At 44.3% G+C, this 23095-nt stretch overlaps 1 protein-coding gene across 1 annotated transcript in view; it reads right to left on the minus strand.

Annotated features, from left to right (window-relative positions):
* The window catches only part of LOC134603414 (cholesterol side-chain cleavage enzyme, mitochondrial), a 59019-nt gene that overhangs the window by 19357 nt on the left and 16567 nt on the right, over window positions 1-23095 (minus strand). The window contains exons 3-6 of the mRNA XM_063449351.1: window positions 19622-19821; window positions 6815-7018; window positions 5561-5715; window positions 4878-5044 (exon numbers count right to left, since the gene is read on the minus strand). Of these exons, the coding sequence (XP_063305421.1) occupies window positions 4878-5044; window positions 5561-5715; window positions 6815-7018; window positions 19622-19821 (726 nt within the window). The remainder of the gene's footprint in view (window positions 1-4877; window positions 5045-5560; window positions 5716-6814; window positions 7019-19621; window positions 19822-23095) is intronic.

Consider the following 23095-nt stretch of genomic DNA (forward strand, 5'->3'; position numbering starts at 1 on the left):
TGATAGCTAGGCTAGGGTATTCAGTGTCCACTACAATCCTGAAGGACTCATCTGATCTCTGCTGTAAGGACAGCACCCCAAAAAGCCATTTTTAGGGCTAGAACATCAGGCTGCTTTTTTTTTTTTTTTCCCTGTGTAATGTAATTGCAGGTGCCTGCCTGCCAGCTTCTGTGTGAGGTTCACATTGGATACTGTGCCCACTTGCCCAGTGCCACCACTCATATCTGGGGTCACAATAGGTTAAGCTTTAGATTTAAAAGAAATAATTTTTTTTCACTGTAATAGAAGAGCAGTTGCCTGCCTGCCAGCTTCTGTGTCAGCCTGGATGCCTTGCCCATTTGCACAGTCAGTGCCACCACTCATATCTGGGGTCACAATAGGTTAAGCTTTAGATTTAAAATAAATAATTTTTTTTCACTGTAATAGAAGAGCAGTTGCCTGCCTGCCAGCTTCTGTGTCAGGTTGGATGCCTTGCCCATTTGCACAGTCAGTGCCACCACTCATATCTGTTTTTACAATAGGTTAAGCTTTATATTTAAAATAAATATTTTTTTTCACTGTAATAGAAGAGCAGTTGCCTGCCTGCCAGCTTCTGTGTCAGGTCACCTTGGCCTAAAAAGGGGAGGTGATTCAACAATTAAAAATCTCTGCCATTTACACGTCCACTGATAGGAGACGCGGAAGGTATTAAACTGATATGAACAATACTAAACTCACCACTCCTATCTGGTGGCACATTAGCTTGCCCGCGCAGTGCCCCAAATTTCAAGTAAGAGGACCGACCACGCATCTTCTTCCATCTCCCTGTTACATAAATCAATGCCATATCCATAGAAATTGTAGAGAATATCCAGGATAGTTTTACAGGGCCAAATCATGTCGCCTGTTGAAAGAGGTGACCTTGCTCAGGTCCCAGGTGTGCGGTTCCTAAAATGGCTGCCATATACATGTCCTCTGATAGGAGACGCGGAAGGTATTAAACTGATATGAACAATACTAAACTCACCACTCCTATCTGGTGGCACATTAGCTTGCCCGCGCAGTGCCCCAAATTTCAAGTAAGAGGACTGACCACGCATCTTCTTCCATCTCCCTGTTACATAAATCAATGCCATATCCATAGAAATTGTAGAGAATATCCAGGATAGTTTTACAGGGCCAAATCATGTCGCCTGTTGAAAGAGGTGACCTTGCTCAGGTCCCAGGTGTGCGGTTCCTAAAATGGCTGCCATATACATGTCCACTGATAGGAGACGCGGAAGGTATTAAACTGATATGAACATTTACTAAACTCACCACTCAGAGTGCTGTTATTTATTTAATTTTTTTGTGGTGAGGCTTTACAGGACAGAGTGCTTCTCCACGGGACATGTTAACTCACGGGCAGCTGGCTCATCAAGGAACCAGAGCAGCTTGAACGAGGTGACCTTGCTCGGGTCCCAGGTGTGCGGTTCCTAAAATGGCTGCCATATACACGTCCACTGATAGGAGACGCGGAAGGTATTAAACTGATATGAACAATACTCCACTCCTATCAGTAGGTCCGTCCCATTGTGATTTATGCCCCCCACCCACCGCGCAGGGATGGGGGCCGGGGAGGAAAGTAGGCCCCCCCCCCATTGTGATTTATGGCCCCCACCCACCGCGCAGGGGTGGGGGCCGAGGGGGGGAGGACAGTAGGTCCCCCCATTGTGATTTATGGCCCCCACCCACCGCGCAGGGGTTGGGGAGGACAGTAGCTCCCCCCAGTGTGTATCATGGGCTTTGAGGACAGGTGTCAATCCATACCTGCCAAGTGACCCTATGTAGGGGGGACAGTCCCTATTCTGCTCTGTGTCAGTGTGTATCATGGTCTCTGTGGACGGGGAACAGTCTCTATTCTGCTCTATGTCAGTGTGTATCATGGTCTCTGTGGACGGGGAACAGTCTCTATTCTGCTCTGTGTCAGTGTGTATCATGGTCTCTGTGGACAGGGAACAGTCTCTATTCTGCTCTGTGTCAGTGTGTATCAGGGGCTTTGAGGACAGGTGTCAATCCATACCTGCCAAGTGACCCTATGTAGGGGGAACAGTCTCTATTCTGCTCTGTGTCAGTGTGTATCATGGTCTCTGTGGACAGGGAACAGTCTCTATTCTGCTCTGTGTCAGTGTGTATCAGGGGTTTTGAGGACAGGTGTCAATCCATATCTGCCAAGTGACCCTATGTAGGGGGAACAGTCCCTATTCTGCTCTGTGTCAGTGTGTATCAGGGGTTTTGAGGACAGGTGTCAATCCATATCTGCCAAGTGACCCTATGTAGGAGGAACAGTCCCTATTCTGCTCTGTGTCAGTGTGTATCATTGGTTTTGAGGACAGGTGTCAATCCATATCTGCCAAGTGACCCTATGTAGGGGGAACAGTCCGTATTCTGCTCTGTGTTAGTGTGTATCAGGGGCTCTGAGGACAGGTGTCAATCCATGTCTGCCAAGTGACCCTATGTAGGGGGAACAGTCCCTATTTTGCTCTGTGTCAGTGTGTATCATGGTCTCTGTGGACGGGGAACAGTCTCTATTCTGCTCTGTGTCAGTGTGTATCATGGTCTCTGTGGACGGGGAACAGTATCTATTCTGCTCTGTGTCAGTGTGTATCATGGTCTCTGTGGACAGGGAACAGTCTCTATTCTGCTCTGTGTCAGTGTGTATCAGGGGCTTTGAAGACAGGTGTCAATCCATACCTGCCAAGTGACCCTATGTAGGGGTAACAGTCTCTATTTTGCTCTGTGTCAGTGTGTATCATGGTCTCTGAGGACGGGGAACAGTCTCTATTCTGCTCTGTGTCAGTGTGTATCAGGGGCTTTGAGGACAGGTGTCAATGTTAGTTGATTTCTGCCCTTTATGGATTAAAAGCAGACTCTGCATCAACTGTGTAATTTTCCATGGGAGTTTTGCCATGGATCCCCCTCCGGCATGTCACAGTCCAGGTGTTAGTCCCCTTGAAACAACTTTTCCATCACTTTTGTGGCCAGAAAGAGTCCCTGTTGGTTTTAAAATTCGCCTGCCCATTGAAGTCAATGGCGGTTCGCGAACATTTGCGGAAGTTCGCGTTCGCCGTTCGCGAACCGAAAATTTCGGGTTCGCGACAACACTACTCAGAATTGTGAGACCCATCATCAAATGTTGGATAGTTGATACAAAGTTATAAAACAGGCATATTACAAAGGTCTAGCTTCTTAACAATGATTTGACAAAATGGAGGAATACCACTCAATGAACTGTAATTGTTGCGGTGTTTAGAGTACCCCTTAAGAACCACTGCTTTAAACCTTAACACCATTCCTTGTATGTACCATGAAGTCAATTTAACAGCATACACATACGTACAGTAATTTTCGTTATATTTTCTGTATGGGATAAATAGTTGAATTGACATGTGGGTTTAGCTTAACTATAGTGTGCAACAGCTGAAACCCATATGTATATAAACTAAATATATTATTGGCTACTTCTATATAGAGTTTAGGGGAGGAATGGAAAGTAAATGAGTGCTTTAAGCCTCTTGAGATTTTGTTATTAATTGAATGACCCATATGGTTTTAATTTGAAGTAATTTTCTGTTTATGTTGCCCCTTCTTAGGGCCTGTGAGTCAATGACATGAAATGTTCAGACCCTTGCGTTGATTGTCATGATGGGACTTAAAATGTCTTCCAGCTGGACTTTCTATTTTAGTTCCAATGGCACTGAGAGCTCCCAGGACTCTTTTCTCTCTCTATCAGGCTTATAGCTCTAAGCGGACATGTCATACATAAATAACTCCCTTGGTAAGAGAATTGGCAATATCATGACTGGGTTCGCTGAAGTGAAGGATAACACTGCCAAAGGAAATATCTTTTAATTTGATATCCTACATTACTAGGATTCTAATGTCATTTTTATATGTTTGCATTTTTTTTTAATGTGAAATGTTTTTAACCCCTTAAGGACCAAACTTCGGGAATAAAAGGGAATCATGATATGTCACACATGTCATGTGTCCTTAAGGGGTTAAACATCTTTACAGCAAAAAACACCAAGGCCAAGCAATAAAGTAAGGACATATAATAAGGTTTGGTAATCCTTAAATGAAACGTGACATATTTTAAAATTTATTTAAACTAAAAACTTACGTGTATTGTTGTCTGCATCTCCCGGCTTACCCTTGCTTTGTGGGGGCATATATCTTTAAATCCTCTTTGGTCAGATGACCATTCAGGTAAATAAGAGCCAGTATTTCTTAAATTCTGATGTGATGCACAAGTGCTAAGCATTTAAAAAAATGTGCACTGAGCTGTTTTCAAACATTCAACTTAGGCAGGATCTAGTAGATATGCTACTTCTGACCAAAGATTATTTAAAGATGGCTCCACCCATGCACTAACATAAAGTGGGTGAGATAAAAAAGAACAGTTTGGAACGTTGGGGGAATTAAGTTTATCTCGTATATCTTATATAAAGTAGCATCCTTTATGAACAGGTACCTCTTAACATAATAATTCTGCTATCTTTTATAGTTATGTGTATGATGTGTATTTATTAACATGTTTTTTTGTGGTTATTTTTGCATACTCACTCAGATTATCTATTTATTTGTCATGGCTACATCAGAAATGACAAGGGATCATTCCAGTCAATTTTGTGACCATTTAGTTTAGGACAAATTCAATTAATATATATAATATTATTGGAAATAGTGGCTTAAACTTCCCGAAACTGTACTATCAAGTATTTCAACTAATATAGCGTTAAAGACATCAGAACAATCACAGTGACATTTTTCAGACAAAGCTGCATCATCTAATCTCTTATCATCTAAATTTTAAATATGAAGTGGAGGTTTATATTCTTTTTTTTTTTTTTTTTTACCTCAGTGTTTCTTTTATGGTCGCTTTGACCAATGGAATATTCTGAAGAAGTTCTGCAAGATCATTGCCACATTTCCTCCTGGCTGAAATAACCTCTGACCTCAACTTCTCCTGAACGCCAGGACTTCGCGCCAGCTCGTACAAAGCCCATTGTATAGTCATTGACGTCTGCGAGGAAAACAAAGATGGCGGGTCGGGGTTAATATAGAGTTTCTGAAAACTTTAAAATGAAATATGTATACTTGGTATAAGATATGGCTGCTGGGAAGAGTAAATTGTACACAAACTTAATTTGCTGTCACGGAATAAGTAACCGTTTGAGAAGAGTGGATGGGCTTAGTTTAGGTATGATGTGGACAACCTTCAAATTCAGTAATAACACTTTTATTTGAAGGTTATTTTAATGTTTTTTTTGTTGGGGGGGTGAGGAGTGAGTGTAAGGGTTCTTTAGGTTGTTCAAATATATTTATTCAAGTGGCATACCTACATTTAAATACAATACCAATTACAATGAATGGGTGGTTGGTTTTATATATGGCTGCTATGACTAGTTGCAAACGGCATCCAGGTGTTCAGCCCAGAAACACAAATTTAAGTTTTGCGTTCAGGTCCACCATGAAGTCCCTTAGGTAACGAAACAATGGGATATGGAAAGGACAGAAAAGTGTAAACATTCTCACTTACCGTGTCCACACCACCAGCCATTAGCTCGGTCACACTGGCCTTAATATCCTCCAAAGGCAAGTGGTCCTGGAGAAGAAGACTGTGCAGTACCCCGGCATATGCATCGTTTGTGCGGTGCCGCATGGAGCTGTATATACTTTGTATGCATCGATCGGCTGAGGGGTGACAAGAGACTATATCTTATGGGTACAGGCAAGGCATAGACACTGGTGTAATAGTAAGAGTTATGACAGCTATCACAGCAAGTAGGGTCCAAATAGCTGCACCAGCTAAGATACCTTCTAAAATCTAAACACTAGTGTCTAGAGGTGGAGTGCGAGAGCTTTGCAATGGTTACACGGATCTCTCTCACACCTTATTGTAGCTACAATGACATTTCCCAGAAAGAGCTGTACGTAAACTAAAAGTCTGGAAATCTGTAGGTACGGAAATCTCATTTGCTGCCACCAGAATAACAAATTCAGTTCACTTTGCATTACTAATCAAAAGGGACAGATAAATCAGATATGGTGAAAGTGATACATAGAAAGAAGGGCTGGCTATAATTAGCCTTGGGGGGGGGGGGGGGGGGGAGACGGGAGGGGTGCAACTACAAACAAATAGTCAAATTTGATGGCAAATTAGAACATTGTTTCATCACATTCCACTCTCATACTCCTTTCTTAATTATATATTAAATGTTTAATAGTAATGCTGCAATAACTTGAATTCAATAATAATAAAAATAATATAATTGCATGATACAGTTAGTGCTATGCTGCAGGGCAGTAGTCCCACACCTCTCTATATTAATAGCCCTGGGGAAAATGTCCCTGTGCCCTCCTTGCTAGCACTCCCCTTCGGTACATACCTACAGAAACTGGTAATATCTGCGCAAAACCCAAGCAAATAAAATTGCATGCAATGCATCTTAAACAGATATATTAATAATAATTCACAATAACCACAACTAAATCAGGATATGTGTGGGAAGCCTTCTTCTCACACACAGGTGAGTGGGCAGGCAATATTGAAGGCTGGAGTCAAATTCTATTTCCCCACTTGTTTCTGCTTAAGCCAGCCATAGCCTCCCACACCAATATTAAAAGGTAACTAAAATATATAACTGAAGAGGCACATTAAAATTGCCAAGATGGGCATCAGATGGAGAGTTCCTCCTGAAGGCAGGTACCTGCTTAGTTACCTTACATACTGACAATTCTGGTCATTTTGACGTGAGCAACATTGTCCTACAACTGTTCTGATTCAACTTACCATGGTTAAAGACGGCATCCCATGCCTTTACGTGATCTGTCCATATGGAGGAGTTAATGCTCCTGAGCAAACGCGGAGGGATATACATCATGGGTGCAGTGGTGTGAAACATAAGAGACACTGAGTCAATAAATTTCTGAGATTCAGGGTCAATGTAATCCTGGAGAAGGCCAAGTCGCTGACCATACAGCACATAGCATACCGCTGTTGAAATATTTAGATTCAGTGAAAATTACACAATATAGGTTAATCTAATATAGGTTAATCTAATTAGAATTAAACTGGCATGTGTTATGTAAAGAGGTGGTCTTCTGAGCGTGTCCCTGACATTCAAGTCCTCTACGTCCATTATTGTGGGAATGTTTAAGCTAGAGAATTTGCATATATTTGCATATATTGTTTTTGTTGTGTCACTATAAGTTAAGTGTTGGGCTGTTGGAGGCTAGTCTTTGTATTCCCTTTGTACTCCACCGAACAGGAGTCTTGTCTCTGTTATTTGGGGTGTTTTTCTAAAGATGGTGTTGGGAACAGACATAGGAATTAATTGCAGGCTAGAGGAAGGATTGGGAAGAAGAGTTAATTTTTGCCTGTACAGTAGTTTGAGGGCAGACCATGCCCAGAAGAAACACTGTGGTGGCTTCTGGTGCCAAAGGAGAAGGGACAGACGATGTAGTATGACAGGTCTGGATCCCAAACCAGGGACCAGCCACCTCTGTTCAGGTCACATGTTATTTTACATCACCCTCCCCTGCTTGTCACCCAGACACTGGGTTTTTGTGCACAGTGTGACCATGTGGATATATACAATCATGGTTCCTCACTAAACCAGGCATTTTATGGCAGGACAGGAGGCTTCATATTTGCTTTACCTTCTTTACTGAAACCTCCAGCAGCAAAGAAACAGTTAACAGAACTTTTCAAAACAACCAATCAGAACAAAGCAACAGTAGTATAAAACCCCTAAGCAGGCTCTTCCACTTCCTCTTTCTTTGATGCTGCCTCCAGGTGAGCACTCACCAACTCAGAGTTGTCTCTGCTCTGGGTTGATTTTTATCCTGCATGCTGCTTGTTTATTTAATCAGTCTATTTACTAGGTTTGTTTAGGCAGCTTAATTGCTGGATTTATTTAGGCAGGGTTCTTGCTGGATTTGTTTTAACAGTTTGTCTGCTGTGTTTATCTAGGCAGTCTATTGCTGGGTTTAGCTAGGCAGTTTATTGCTGGGTTTATCTAGGCAGTCTATTGCTGGGTTTATCTAGGCAGTCTATTGCTGGGTTTATCTAGGCAGTCTATTGCTGGGTTTATCTAGGCAGTCTATTGCTGGGTTTAGCTAGGCAGTTTATTCTGTGTTATTTCCTATACCACTTCATGCTATGTAGCTGCTGTACCACTTGTTTACATCTGTTGCTGTATTTAGGCTACTTATATGATAGATTCTGGATACTGCTCATTGATTTATTGTTATTCTTATACTTTATGCAGTTTTTCTCACTCTGCTGTATGGGAAATGGGTGTCCCTGCTATGATGCTTTGGCTCTGCCTGTAATCTGTTTCCCCTCCCTGGGTTCCCCCTCTGGGCTCTGTCACCCATACCCTTTCTCCCTTATTCCCCACCTGCTCCCCGCGGCCCCTGGCCGCTTGCTGAGCAGCTTTTTCAACCGTGGCAGTGCTGCGCGATCACCACGCAGTAGGCCGCGCTAGTTTTTTGCGGCGGCCATTTTGTTGGAGCCGCGGCAGCCATTTTGTTGGAGCCGCATGGGCTCCATGCGTTGCGAACAGCCCGGTCTCACCCACCGATCTGCCCTGCTGGCCATGTGGCCAGCCTCCCCTCTGATGTCTGATGCAATGTTCCCTATCTTGGCAGTAGACTTGTCACTTTTTTTACTAATTAAATGTGAATCTCAGATTTAACCTCCCTGGCGGTATGATTATGTCAGGAATTTTGTACCAAAAGCGGTACCATTTTTTTGCATTTGAATTACCCGCCTAGTTCCGCCCCCATGAGCCTCTGCGGCTCACAGAGACGGAACCAGGAAGTCAGATGGAGGCATCCGCCGGGGCTCTCACCAGCAATCACAGCGCGGGGACATCGCTGGATCGCAAGGAGACGTTAACCCCTTCAGGACGGAGTCAATAGTGCACGTTCTGATCAAAACAAAACGTAAACAAAAACTGGAATTTGCGCTATATGTCTGTTCACCCGTAGTTCCCCTCTTTCAAATTATATGCACCCACACTTATTATATATCATTTTGTTCAGGAGAAACAGGGCTTTAATCTATCATTAACTATTCATATATGGAACATCATTTATTATGAATAAAAGTAAAAAAAATGTGAGAAAATAAGATTTTTTTTTAAATTTGCATTTCCGTCTGACATTTTAACTGTGAATGTCATAATACTGTTAGGTTTTACTGCAAAAAAATGCACATATTTGTAATCAGCGATGTCTCACGAGTACAACAGTACCCCCATTAACCCCATTAACAGGTTTTATGTTGTTTTGTAAAGTTACAGGGTCAAATATAGAACATTTCAAATTGAAATTTGCCAGATTGGTAATGTTACCTTTGAGACGGTGTGGTAGCCCAGGAATGAGAATTACCCCCATAATGGCATACCATTTGAAAAAGTAGACAAGCCAAGGTATTGAAAGTGGGGTATGTTTAGTCTTTTTTAGTAGCCACTTAGTCACAAACACTGGCCAAAGTTAGCGTTCATATTTGTTTTTGTGCGACAAAAGCAAAAAACGAATATTTGGCCAGTGTTTGTGACTAAGTGGCTACTAAGAAAGACTGGACATACCCCACTTGCAATACCTCGGGTTGTCTACTTTTGCAAATGGTTTTAATAATTATTTTATTAGAAATAATTCCTCATTATACAACTGGTTCGTAGTATGATAACTGGTATGTTTACAACATATATCTTGTAATGGTTCTCATTTTAGCATAGCAAATACAATATTAGTAAGTTTTGTACATATCAGCCTCTGTGGGGGGGCTGCGGTCGTTGCTTGCTGTCGGGGGCTTGTATTCACATGGTAGCCTTAGTGTGTCAGTTAGATTGTCATCTTGTGTGTCGTTAGTGTGTTTGTGTGTCCTAGTCTTATCTGTTAGTGCTGTTAGGGATTAGTTGCTCGGCACAGTGTTGCCGTCGCCTAAGTGTGTGCAGGAGCTATCTGTCCAGGTCGTCTCTGTCATGGATGTGGAGTAGTTCGTGTCCCTGTGTCCTTTGGCATACGGGTAGTTCCCGACTCTTTTGAGTTGGTAGTTCCGAGGTTCAGCTTCTGCAAGAAGACTCTTGGATCATCTGCTGGGGTTAGTATGAAAGTCTCGGGTCCCCGTGGTACTATCAGCGATCCGTCGTCTCCCCAACGGTACCGGATCATGGCGTCTCTCAGTTGCCTTGCAGTGGGGGCTAGGTGTCTTTTTGCTGCCAACACTCCAAATGGTAAGTCTCCATATATGGACACCGCTCCGCCTTCATAGGTGACTGTTCCAAGGGTTCTAGACCTAGACATGATAGCGGTTCTCACCGTGATGTCTCTGGTGGTGGCTATAACATCTCTCGGTGCTTGGGAGGGGGCAGTCGCGGCTTTACGGATCCTGAAGGCCGTTGTTATCAGGTCCTTGGTGTCGTTTCTGGCGAGGAGTGAAGCTACTACCCCCCGTATATATGGGAGCAGGGCCTCCTCCCCAACACCTTCTGGCACCCCTCTTACCCGTATGTTCCTCCTTCTGTGTCTCGTCTCTAAGGTGGTCACTGATCGTGAGAGGTCCCTGACTTGCTGTGCCAGGTCCTCCACTTGTTTCTGAGTTGTTGTTATTTGCTTTTCACGGGTGCAGTCTTTCTGTTGTACTTCCACGATTTTGTGCCTGAGTTCCCCTATTTCAGTTTGAGCCTCTTTGAGGTCTGCTTTCCAGACTCTGCGTATCTCCTGTATTAGGTCCTTCATGTCTCCCTTGGTGACTGGGGCAGAATCATCCTCAGACTCCACTTCTGGAGTGCGATCATCCGACTCTGGGGATGTGAGCTGCTCCCTATCTTCTTGGGATGCCTCAGAGTCATCTTCCGCACAGTTTGCTGCGGGCGCCATCTTGGTTTGGGCCGCAGCCGCTGGCCTCTCGAATGATAGCCTGATATCAGGCTGTTTTTGAGCCTCTGGAGGGCGAAAACGTTTGTTCTTGCGCCCCATATTTGTCTCTGGTGGGGGTTCTGGCCTGCTTGGGCTGTTTGGATTCCGAACCGGGAATTGTTGGTTGATTCTGCCTGTTCGGGCCCGGAGCTCCTGAGACACGCGTCTGCTCTCTCGTGCTGCCGGCCACGCCCCCCTACTTTTGCAAATGGTATGCCATCATGGGGGTAATTCTCATTCCTGGGCTATCATACGCTCTCAAAGGCAACATAACCAATCTGGCAAATTTCAATGTGAAAAAAATGAAATGCAAGCCTTATATGTGACTCTCTAACTTTCCAAAACACCATAAAACCTGTACATGGGGGGTACTGTTATTCTCGGGAGACTTCACTAAACACAAATATTAGTGTTTTAAAACAGTAAAACCTATTACAACAATAATATAGACCATAAAAGTGCAGTTCGCTTGTAAAAAATGCAAAAAACGTCACTTTTACTTAAAATATCATCGTTGTAAGACAATTTACCAGTTTGAAACACGAATATTTGAGTTCAGCGAAGTCTCCCGAGTAAAACAGTACCCCCTATGTACAGGTTTTATGGTGTCTTGGAGAGTTACAGGGTCAAATATAGTGCTTGCGAATTAAATTCTCTGCACTTTCTCCCTGTGTTGTCAGGCATGTCAATCAAATTTTAATTAATCAAATCACATAATTACGTTAAAAGATTATTTAAATATACATGTAGAATTTTAATATATATGCATTTATAGGTATTTAAATTCTACGTGTATACTAATGTAATCTTTTATGTAATTATATGTATTTATCTATATATATATATATATTTGCGGTTATTTGTATTTTATATATATATAGATATATATAGAATGTCATTCTAAGTGTATTTTGTTACCGATATATATATATATATATATATATATATTAATAACAAAATACAGTTAGAGCGAAATTACATATGCATATAATTTATATTAAATTTTGTTTCAATATTTTATTTTATTATTTTATTATTTTAATTATACGTATTTATATATAATATATATATATATATGTACATCTATTATATATATAATATATATACATATTATATATATATATATATATATATATATATATAAAAATATATTTAATTTATTTTTACACTTGTCGTTTATTTTTTTTTTATACTTCCCACCAGCAGGGGGACTGTCTGATATTTCAAACAGTCCCCCTGCTGGCAGATCCAGAGCCAGCTATAGAGGGCCATGTGATCGCTCTTTGAGAGCGATCACATGGCCCCCGGGGGCCTGATTTGCCGTGGGAGGGCTGCCTGGGCTGTGAGGCAGTCCTCCCGAAGCGGATCGCAGCGGAGGTAAGTACATCTTACCTCCGGGGGTTGGAAGCTGCCAGCTCTGTTATCTACCCCGAGCGTGACTCGGGGTTACTGCTTCTGGCAGCGAAAATTAACCCCGAGTCACGCTCGGGAATACCGCTAGCCTCAGGGCCGTCTATAATATGAATAGGACCCTGGGCAAAGAATTTTGTTGGGCCCCCTCGGCCCTGCGACCCTCTCAATCCACCAACCCCCCAATTACGCCCAACCCCCAATCACACTGACATATTGACACATACACACACACAGACAGACATATTAAAACATTCACAGATACATACTGACACACACATACACTGACACACAAATATATACTGGCAGACATATTGACACACATTCAGACATACTGACACACACATACATACACACAGACACATACACTCACAGATATACTGACACACATACAGACACATACACTGACAGACATATTGACACGCACAGACATGCTGATACACACAGGCATACTGACATAAACACTGACACACAGGCATACTGACATACAGACAGACATACTAACACACACACATACACAGACACATACACTGACAGAAATACTGACACACACACACAGACATACTGACACACACACAGACATACTGACACACACACAGACAGAAATACTGACACACACACACAGACATACTGACACACACACACACAAACATACTGACACACACAGACAGAAATGCTGACACACACACACACAGACATACTGACACACACACTGACAGAAGTATTGACACACACACAGACATGCTGACACACACAGGCATACTGACACACACAGACAGACATACTGACACACACACTGACAGACATACTGACACACACACTGACAGACATACTGACACACACACTGACAGACATACTGACACACACACTGACAGACATACTGACACACACACTGACAGACATACTGACACACACACACACACATACTGACACACACACAGACAGACATACTGACACACACACAGACAGACATACTGACACACACACAGACATACTGACACACACACAGACATACTGACACACACACAGACATACTGACACACACACAGACATACTGACACACACACTGACAGAAGTATTGACACACACACAGACATACTGACACACACAGGCATACTGATATACACACACAGATACACTGAAACACAGACAGACATACACACACAAACATACTGACATACATTTAGCCACCCTCCAACCACCCTTACCTTTTCTGGAGGGTGGTTTCCCTGGGGAACAGTGGCAGGCTGAGGCAGTTGGGAGTTCTCCTCTGAAACTCCCCTCCTCCCTGCCTTTCTCCTCCTGTGCGGCTCTGATCTCCGGTGGGAGGAAGTGACGCGCGGCACTCACTTCCTCCCAGCCGGCTGACGAACAGGAAGGGGCCCGGTCGCGCTCTTTAAGCGTAACAGCGCCCGACCGGGCCCCTGCTGACACATGCCCACCGGGTGGCCCTTAGTGCATGGGCCACCTGGGGGCCCTCTTTAGCATGCGGGATGGTGCGGCTCTGTGCAGCCGCACCACCGGGTCCAAGGGGGGCTGCCCAAATCGCGGGGCCCACGGAGCAGCTGCTCTGGGCCCCCCAGGAGCAACTGGGCCCGGGGCAGCTGCCCCGTTTGCCCCGCGCTAAAGACGGCCCTGGCTAGCCTGGTTAAAGGGGCATGTTACTGCTCAAATAAAAATCATTGTTTAAAAAAATCATTGTTTAACAAGACTATGCCACATGTGATATATGCTAATCAAGTCTTTCTCTTAAGGTTCAGTCTTTTCTCATAAAAATTAAATGGCCTGTTTTTCAGCACCTAGCTCCCCTGCCTAGGATTTGCTGCCCTTCCTGCAAGGGACTTCAATTTTTCCACTATACATATACCTCGAAAGTGTATCCAAATATAATACCTGAGTGGTCTGTAGATGTGAGTCAGCTTCTAGCTATATGGACCCTTCTACCCCTCAGGGGGGCTAACTGGCCCCACATACAGCCCTGTTATTACAGGGGGGTGACCACCCCCCCACCCCCGTCCATATTTCTGGGGCTCTACCCGCTACTGGACCATAATAATGGATGTATGACACCATTGTGGGCTGGGTGACCCCCTCCCTCTGGCAACATGGCTACCAATGAGTATCCTGCTGGCTCTACAGTGTCCTGTAGGATTAATGCTGAGGGTGACCCCCTCCTGCTTCCTACACTAATGCTCCGGCAATGTCCTGTTGTTATCATACCGAGGGGGAACCCCTCCCACAGTCTGCACTGCTGGACCTGCAGCGTCCGGGTATAACCGTAAAAGAGGGTACCCCTCCCACTGATTGAGCTACTGTTCTTACGGTGCCCTGCTATACGCAGATACTGAGGGTAACCCCCTCCTGTGGACTACTCTGCTGGACCTACAGGGTCCTGTTAAAACCATAATGAGGGTGACCCCCTCTCGCTGACTGCACTACTGGGTGTACAGACCTCTGATACCACACTGATGGTGACCCCATCTTACCTACAGCACTGCTGGATCTGCAATGCCCGGTTATGGTTATATGAGGGTGACCCCCTCCTGCCGACTGCACTGCTGGACTGGCAATGTCTGGTTACTTTATTATACGGCTAGCCACTGCAGCACTACTGTACCTACAGTGTCAGATTATGTTCAGACTGAGGGTGACCCCCTCCCCTGCTGGCCTATACTGCATGGTATGCTTGTGCTTGTTGGGTGACCCCCTCTTGCACGCTGGCTGACCCCCAGCTGGCCGCACCAGGTATCATTCCGACAGTGTTACCTCTATGGCGGTTATGCAATCACGACCGAAGGTCACTTGGCCTGTCCTCATGCCACCCCGCTGACCTCACTGCCAGAAACCATCAGTACCCTACAGGGGACACTCCACCAGCCATCCTAGACGCTGCACCAAGCACCCCTGGTAAGCGTTGGCTAACGGATGGATTCATCAAGAGGATCAGTCTTCATGACGGAGTCCGGAAAGGACCCCGCAAACACCTGATACAGGGTTTGCACTCTATCTGGGACTAACCACTGGATGTCGATGACACGCGGACACAAATGTTTCCTCGGGACAAACAGCGCGTTACAGCTTGGAAAGCAGAGAAGACTAAATTCCCTTTGGGAATGGACCGATATGACTTGTAGGTATCGCCTAGTTGGTTTCTACCCCTGAGAACCGCGAAACGGCCCCTGTCCAAGCTGGACGTCAAACTGGCGGATTTGGCATCCAAGTGCTGGGTCTGCTCTCCGGAGTTACTCTCACGTACAAATTGAGCTGACACGCCTCTATTCATAGGGTTTCCCTTAACTAGCCCCAGAGGTCTCTCGGACCGTGCCCGGACTCAGGATCAAGGTTGCGGAACCTTGGACCGTTCCATGAGCGATACGCATGACCAAAGAGGCGTCCATTCCAAAGTTGCCATGCTGGGCGAAGAGTGTGGTTTAGTGAACTTCCCCCCCACCCCCACGCTACATGCTCCCAATGCACATGTCGCCTGTGGACACTTCGAGACGGAGGGCACTCATCCCTTCAGAGAGCTGCTCGGCGTGGACGATTGGTTCTCTCCCTCAACTAGACATGAGAGAAACCTGCATGGATTTCGCCATCAACATGGACATATTGAATCTGACTCACTCCCAGGCAACCCAGTTTCTGGTCTTTAATAGAATATTCGGTCCAGGCGGTGCTCCGCCTCCTGAGGACCAAGATGTCCATCTTCAAGGAAAATACCAGGCATATGCTCCGCAACCCGCAGGTCACACTTAGGGGCCCAACCCGGTCGATTGACCGGTTGTTATTCGCCATTGAGGCCATACCTCCAGGATCCGGTACTATCAGCCGCTCCAACATGACGCTTTCTCGGGTCTTTGGCCTGGTACGACCGAATCATGTGACCTCGGATGAAGCTCATCTAAAACTTAATTGATGACTCCGACATAGGGGGACCTGGCCTACCTAGGCGTTTCGGATCCCAACCAACTTCGGCCTGGACTCTGGAGTCCGGAGGAGGGACCTCTTCGTGCCAACTGCATGGAACTACCTGCAGCTTTCCCAGGGGAAGTAGTACTGCTCGCTACCTTCCGGCGTGGACTTATCACTGGTTGCCCACTACGGACTGCAGTCGGATCTCACATAGGATCGCTATCTATAGCGTCTGGACAAGTATTCGTAATTTGTGACAGAATGTCTGCGGGACAATGATTGGTTGCCTCACCCTCCGGAGTCTTGAGTACTGGCATGATTTAAATTCGGTGCGAACCGCCATACGGAGCGGTTCTCCAGCTGGCTGCCGAACCCTCAGTGAGGCGAGGGACGCGTTTTCCAAGCTTGGTCTTCTTCGGGGCGTACGCGTCCTGTTTACCTCCAGGATACTTCGGGCTTTGCTTCAGACCGAATTCCTGGGAGTGTTGTTTTGCCTGGCCACACCACTTCGGAGGAGTCCTCCGTGCTTTCCCGTTTTTGCTGGAGTTTGCCTTTGGAAAGCAATCTACAACTCCCTGTCTCTTAATGTCCTGTGTGGGTTCCACAGGGGTAGCCTGCCACGACTGGTGTCTGGAGAGATGTTTGGGTCCCTATGACGGTCCTTATTATGGCTGTCCCCATTGTCTGGCTGAGTTGCCCTCTCAGGGTAGGATTGTATGGGGCCATTCACGTCCTATGTCAGCTAGTGGGCGACTCATGTGCGTTTTCTCAAGATTCTGGTATTGGTAAGGATCTCTTGGTCTGCAGTATACCAAGAGGTGTATACCATACGGGAGCATATCTCTCGCTATTCCTCAATTCTAGTGGTATCGTGTGTTCTGCATTTCCTTGAGGAATGACCCGATGACAAGGTCTTGCCTTGCACCAGTTTTTTCCGCTTACGGTTTTCCCCAGTACATCTTGTATTTCATGGCGTTCTGACTTCATGGTATCGATGTAGTATCTTCTTCCTTCTTGCCATTCAGTACATCGGCTTCTGCTCCACACATTTCATTTCTATTCGTCCTCTGTGTTGTACCCCTATTCTCCGGATAGGCCACAGTTCTGACAGGTTGTACACGACCATGTAGATCCAGGATCTGGTTCTTTCGTCCGTCTACTCATGGACAGCTGTTGATTTCTGCGTACAGCCGTTTTGGACTGTTTCTGCATCTTTGTTTGCCCGTTGGATTTGGTGGATCCTCTCATTGGCTGACCTTGAGAGTTCTTCTGGGACACTTTTTGGTTCGGGGTGCTGTCACCTCAACAACTTTAGAAGCCGTTGGGTCCCTTCTGCATTTTCTCTACACCGCTGCTTGGTTTAGGGAATGGGTTTTTCCATTCTCCTTTTATTTCAGTCCTCTGTCTCATATTGCTTCTGGTTCTACTATTTGGGCGTTAAAATTGCAAATATGAAGCCTCCTGTCCTGCCATAAAATTAGGGATTATTCTAGGGGAATAATCTAGAGGGAATAATCTAAATTTTATTAAAGACAGGAGGCGAATATTTCCCCCCCTTTTTTTTACGTTCCCTCCCTGGATTTGGGTCTTATTCTATTATAATTAATTGGGAATATTTGTTATGTTTTGTGAATGCATGGTTTTACATAATAAAGGTTATTTCTATTATTCAGTGATGATTGTCCGTGTGCATTTTATTCATCATGTTTGTGTTGTAATTATGTTTCGTGAATGCCTTTTAGTTTAGGTACATATTAGGTCTTCATAAGATCTGTAGACTTTGTTTATTCATCAGGTATTATGATGTGCAAGTGATATTGTATGGATATGACATCTTTCCTTGACAGTTTACTTTCACAATGTGTTCCTTTTTCTTGCAGTGTAATCTGTTTTCTGTCTGGGCTTGACGATTGTTTCTCTGGATGTGTCTGCTACAAGGTGGATTCGTTGGTTTCCTTGCTCTCCTGCTCGACCTCATCAAAGAAAGAGGAAGTGGAAGAGCCTGCTTAGGGGTTTTATACTACTGTTGCTTTGTTCTGATTGGTTGTTTTGAAAAGTTCTGTTAACTGTTTCTTTGCTGCTGGAGGTTTCAGTAAAGAAGGTAAAGCAAATATTCGCCTCCTGTCTTTAATAAAATGTAGATTATTCCCTCACCGAGGCTAGAATAATCCCTAATTTTTGTGAACTGAGTAGGGAATTTAAAATTATAGACCAATATATATCTGGCAAATAGAGTGGGCATTTTGGCATAAAATTTGAAGTCCCCCAAATAAATGATTATTAAAACTACACGACTGAAAGAAAACTAACTTTAAAGTACTTCACATCTCCACATGTATCCTGTTATGTAAATGGTTTATTTTTTTATTTTTTCATTTTCTGTTTAAATAAATGAATGTTGTAAATCCTGTTTGGGTCTTAGCACAATAATCCCACATCCATATGCATATGATTATTCTTATAAGCAGCTGCAATGGCTTAATTATACAAACTATTATTTGTATATCCAACTAAATTAACTCCTTCACCAAGTTATATTTCCTTAAAAAAAATATCAATAACATTAGTTTGTAAAACAAAGCTACCATATTACAGCAATGTTATGTTTTGTTCTTTCAGCTAGTACCCAAAGAGAGGTACGTATATTTTATAGTTTCCTAGCAAGAGGTGGGTTAATTGAATTGAGCAGTGGGATCAAAATATGTCCATTTAAAAATACTGGGACTGGGGTTTTCATCTTTTACTGGAATTAAGATGGTATGTTAAAATATGGACTTAGCTAGGGTCCTTTATGGTTGGACCAGGGGATCCTGTTGTCTCTAGTTGAGTCCTCTGCATAAAAATGGCCAACATTAGGCCTTCAAGTGGAATAGTTGTTAGAGGACCAGAGACAAGTTCACGATTCATCAACTCAAGGAAGGCAGGGCACACAAGACCATGGCGAGAGCTAGGAAGAAGGCAGAACATAAAGGCTGCCCCTGAAACAAGGATCATTCAAACTCCACTATACAGTGCCCTCATAAATTATGAGTGAAGATATCTTGATATCTGCCATTTGGAACTTTGGAAATTACGCAAGACTGGGCAACCGCAAGACTGCCATAAGCAGAACAAGACTAAAGATGGAACAAGGCTAAAGATTATCCTCCACTGCCTGTGTCAGGTGTTTGTAAGTGTAATAATACTAGACACACTGTTTAAAAATAATAATAAAAAAAAAAAATAGTGTCATCACATATGTACCTGATACAGTACAAAAAAATATACCTGCCATGACCTTGCAATTACTATTATTGATATCATCACACATAGTCACCAAACTGCTAACCCTTCCCCCCAGCCTTACATTCAAGGGCGAAACGAAAAAGCTCCTCAGTCAGATCTGCTGTCCACGTCCCACGACCGCTTCTTTCCACCTGAGCGTAAGCTCTCTTGACAAAGTCCTGTCCAACACTGTCCAACAAGGGCAGAAAGCGTGCCATACCTGCGACAGAGAGCACCTCACGATTCAGAGTCAGTCGATGAGAGCGCCATTCCTCCCCACTCCTGAAAGAGAAGAAAAAATAATGGTTGTATATATATGGTAATAACATACCTTCCATGTGTCCCTATTTAGCAGGAACAGTTCTTTATATGAGCGCACCTTATTGTGGTATAATGGCAATCTTTTCAAGAAACTCTAAATACATTTGCCGTGTGTAACTCACAGTAGTATTTAATGTATAATATATGTGTTTATTAACAAAATATTTACTTTCCCAGTTACACAAATGGCTATTAGCAGATTATAAATTCACCTAAATTGTCCTAAGGCATTCCACTCCTGACTACACCATGAGCCAGATGCCATAAAATTTGTGTCACTTTACGTCATTTGCAATGTTTGAAGGCATTAAAGGAAACTCACTATCCCCTGTCTGCCCCAAGGTGCATTTATACGGCTGATGGCTTCATTTTTAAAAATCTATTTCTTTTCGAAACTTGAAGAAATGGTTATTATATTAAAAATAATTTGAAAGCGACATTTCTCAGTTAAGTATTAATATAGGAGTTATTGTCTGAAACAATCATTTTGTAGATACTCGAATATATTGTCCACCTCAACTACTTTTTCAGCAGGGCTTTTCTGTCCTAAATCTTGCAATCCCCGTCAATATATCATGTGAATAAACCATGTGTTATATTAAAACAAGTTTTTAAAGGAATAGTCACTTCACAGGATTTTTATTTTTATGTTTAGTCATCTGGCATACGTAAAGTGATTCACTATATATATATATATATATATATATATATATATATATATATAACATGCATTTGTTAAGGGTAAAAAAAATAAATTGGGGGGGCGGAGCCTGAACGCTGAAGCGAGTGGTCGCACGAGCCTGTAGCTCCGAGCTTCACACAGTGAAATCAATGATTGAATCGGACCATTTTACCCCCCAACCGACCGGTGGGACCCCTGAAGCCACATGGGACAAAAAAAAAAAAACCGGTACCAGGCAAGCCCACCCCGGGGCTGATGATCAGGGATATGTGAAAGCAAGCACGCGGCGCCAGCGGGCCCAGCATGGCGGCTCTTCATGGCGGCTGCTCAGACTTCTCCAACAAGCTCTCTGGGGACTCAGATGAAGAATACTTACCTACTCCTGCCTCAACACAGATGGCAAAACACTGCAAGACTGGTGCAGACTCCGAACCAGTAACCACAGTGTTCTTAAAAGCGTTATTGGCAGACCTGCAAAAAAAACATCCTCGCGGATGTCACAGCGCTACGAGGCGAATTACAAGGCCTGACAGGCCGCATTGGCACACTAGAGGGATCCTCTCAAGCTAACATCCAGAGCATTGCCACGCTCCAGCAGGCCATCCACGATCTGCAGCTGCAGACCCAGCAGTATGAATGCCGCTTTGCGGCTCAGGAGGACTCACAGCGGAGACACAATCTAAAGGTCAGAGGGGTCCCAGAAGCAGTGCCAGAAGCTGAGCTACCACATGTCATGGGGTGCCGTTTATCAGCCATATTGCCACCCAGGCAAGCCATAGCAATTACTCCTGAATACCTCTTTTGGGTCCCCAAACCTGTAAGAGCACCAGCTACGACCACAAGGGACGTCATAGTCACCTTCCGCAATAGAAAAGACAAGGCAACAGCCAACAGTCCTCAGTGCCCTACGGGGAAAAACACCTTTCCACTTCGAGACCATGGTGCTGCCCTTCTTCGCAGACTTGTCCAGTGGAACTCTAGCTTGGCACAGATCACTTCGCCCACTCACATCCCTGCTTCAACTTCACAACTCACAAGATGAATTACCGCTGGCGGTTCTCCCGAACATTAACAGTACAACAAGGGATGGAATCACACCAAATCCAATTCCCATGCAGTGGTCACCACTTAAACAGAAACTATGGACGACTCACATGGTGTCAGGGTACCTGTAGTCTCTACCCCTGATAAGGGGAGAGACTTAGACGTTTATCCTTCCAGAAGCGTTGGTTCTTCCGTTCCTCGCGGTCCTCTCGGCCATTTACACGCCGGCCGCGAGGGATCCACTTCCTTTTATGACGCGACACTCAGTAGACGACGTCATGACGCCAATCCAGCTCGACATGTCAGTCAAGTCCAAAGCACTAATCAGGACTCGTCGGGGGCGTGATTACCCTCTAGAACCAGGGTATAAATTAGGGCTTTAGACATTTGTTCATTGCCCTGTCGTGGTTCTAGCCTGTATAGTCACTCAGTGCTCCTGTATTCTAGTTATCTCTTTGGTTCTGACCCGGCTTGTTTGTTCTACTCTGTTGTTCTCTGTTACCCTTTGACTCGGCTTGTCTCTCGCTTACCTGTCCTCTCGTTCCCTCGACCTCGGCTTGTCTCTGACCATTCTCTGCTTACTCTTTACGTTAGTCCGGCCATTCTAAGGTCCGGTATACGTACCTAACACCTGTTTGTACTCTGCGTGTTGGATCCCTGTCCCGATCCTGACATTACGACAGGGCCAATGGATCCTGCAGGTACAAACACTCAGGTTGGTCCCTCCGACCCTAGGCTTGACGCCATGGATCACAGAATGGACCAGATAGCTCTAGCGCTACAGGCGCTATTATCTCGTGCTAATAATCCACCAGAAGAGATGCGTACTACTTCTACCTCCCCTGTGCCTTCAGGCCTAGAGGTAGCCACTGTAGGTGCTTCTTCCCGTATTACCCCACCTGTACGTTATGGTGGTTCTCCTGAGAAGTGTCGTGGTTTTTTAAACCAAATAAGTATCCACTTCGAATTACAACCCCGCTCCTACCCTACAGATAGGGCGAAGGTTGGATTTATTATCACCTTACTCGTTGAGAAAGCTCTGAGATGGGCCAATCCATTATGGGAAAATGATAATCCGTTAGTATATAATTATAATGCCTTTGTAGCTGCTTTTAGAAGAACTTTCGACCCACCTGGTAGAAAGGTCAATGCAGCCAGATTACTGTTGCGCCTTAGACAAGATAACCGAACACTTGTGGATTATGCACTAGAGTTCAGGTCCTTGGCGGCAGAAGTTAAGTGGAATGAACAGGCTTATATAGATGTATTTCTAAACGGGTTATCAGATGTAATACTTGACGAGGTTGCTACTAGAGAGCTTCCTGAGAATTTGGAGGATTTCATTTCTTTTATTTCTCGCATTGATGAACGTTTAAGAGAGAGGCAGAACACTCGAGAGAGAACCTGTAGACCTCCCTTTAAACTAGCTCCCTCATTTCAAAGTCCTGAAACCACAACCTTACTTTTTCCAGAACCTATGCAGATAGGCAGTACTCGCCTCTCAGAAGA

The sequence above is a fragment of the Pelobates fuscus genome, chromosome 3, assembly GCF_036172605.1.
Source record: "Pelobates fuscus isolate aPelFus1 chromosome 3, aPelFus1.pri, whole genome shotgun sequence".
NCBI classification, from domain to species: domain Eukaryota; kingdom Metazoa; phylum Chordata; class Amphibia; order Anura; family Pelobatidae; genus Pelobates; species Pelobates fuscus.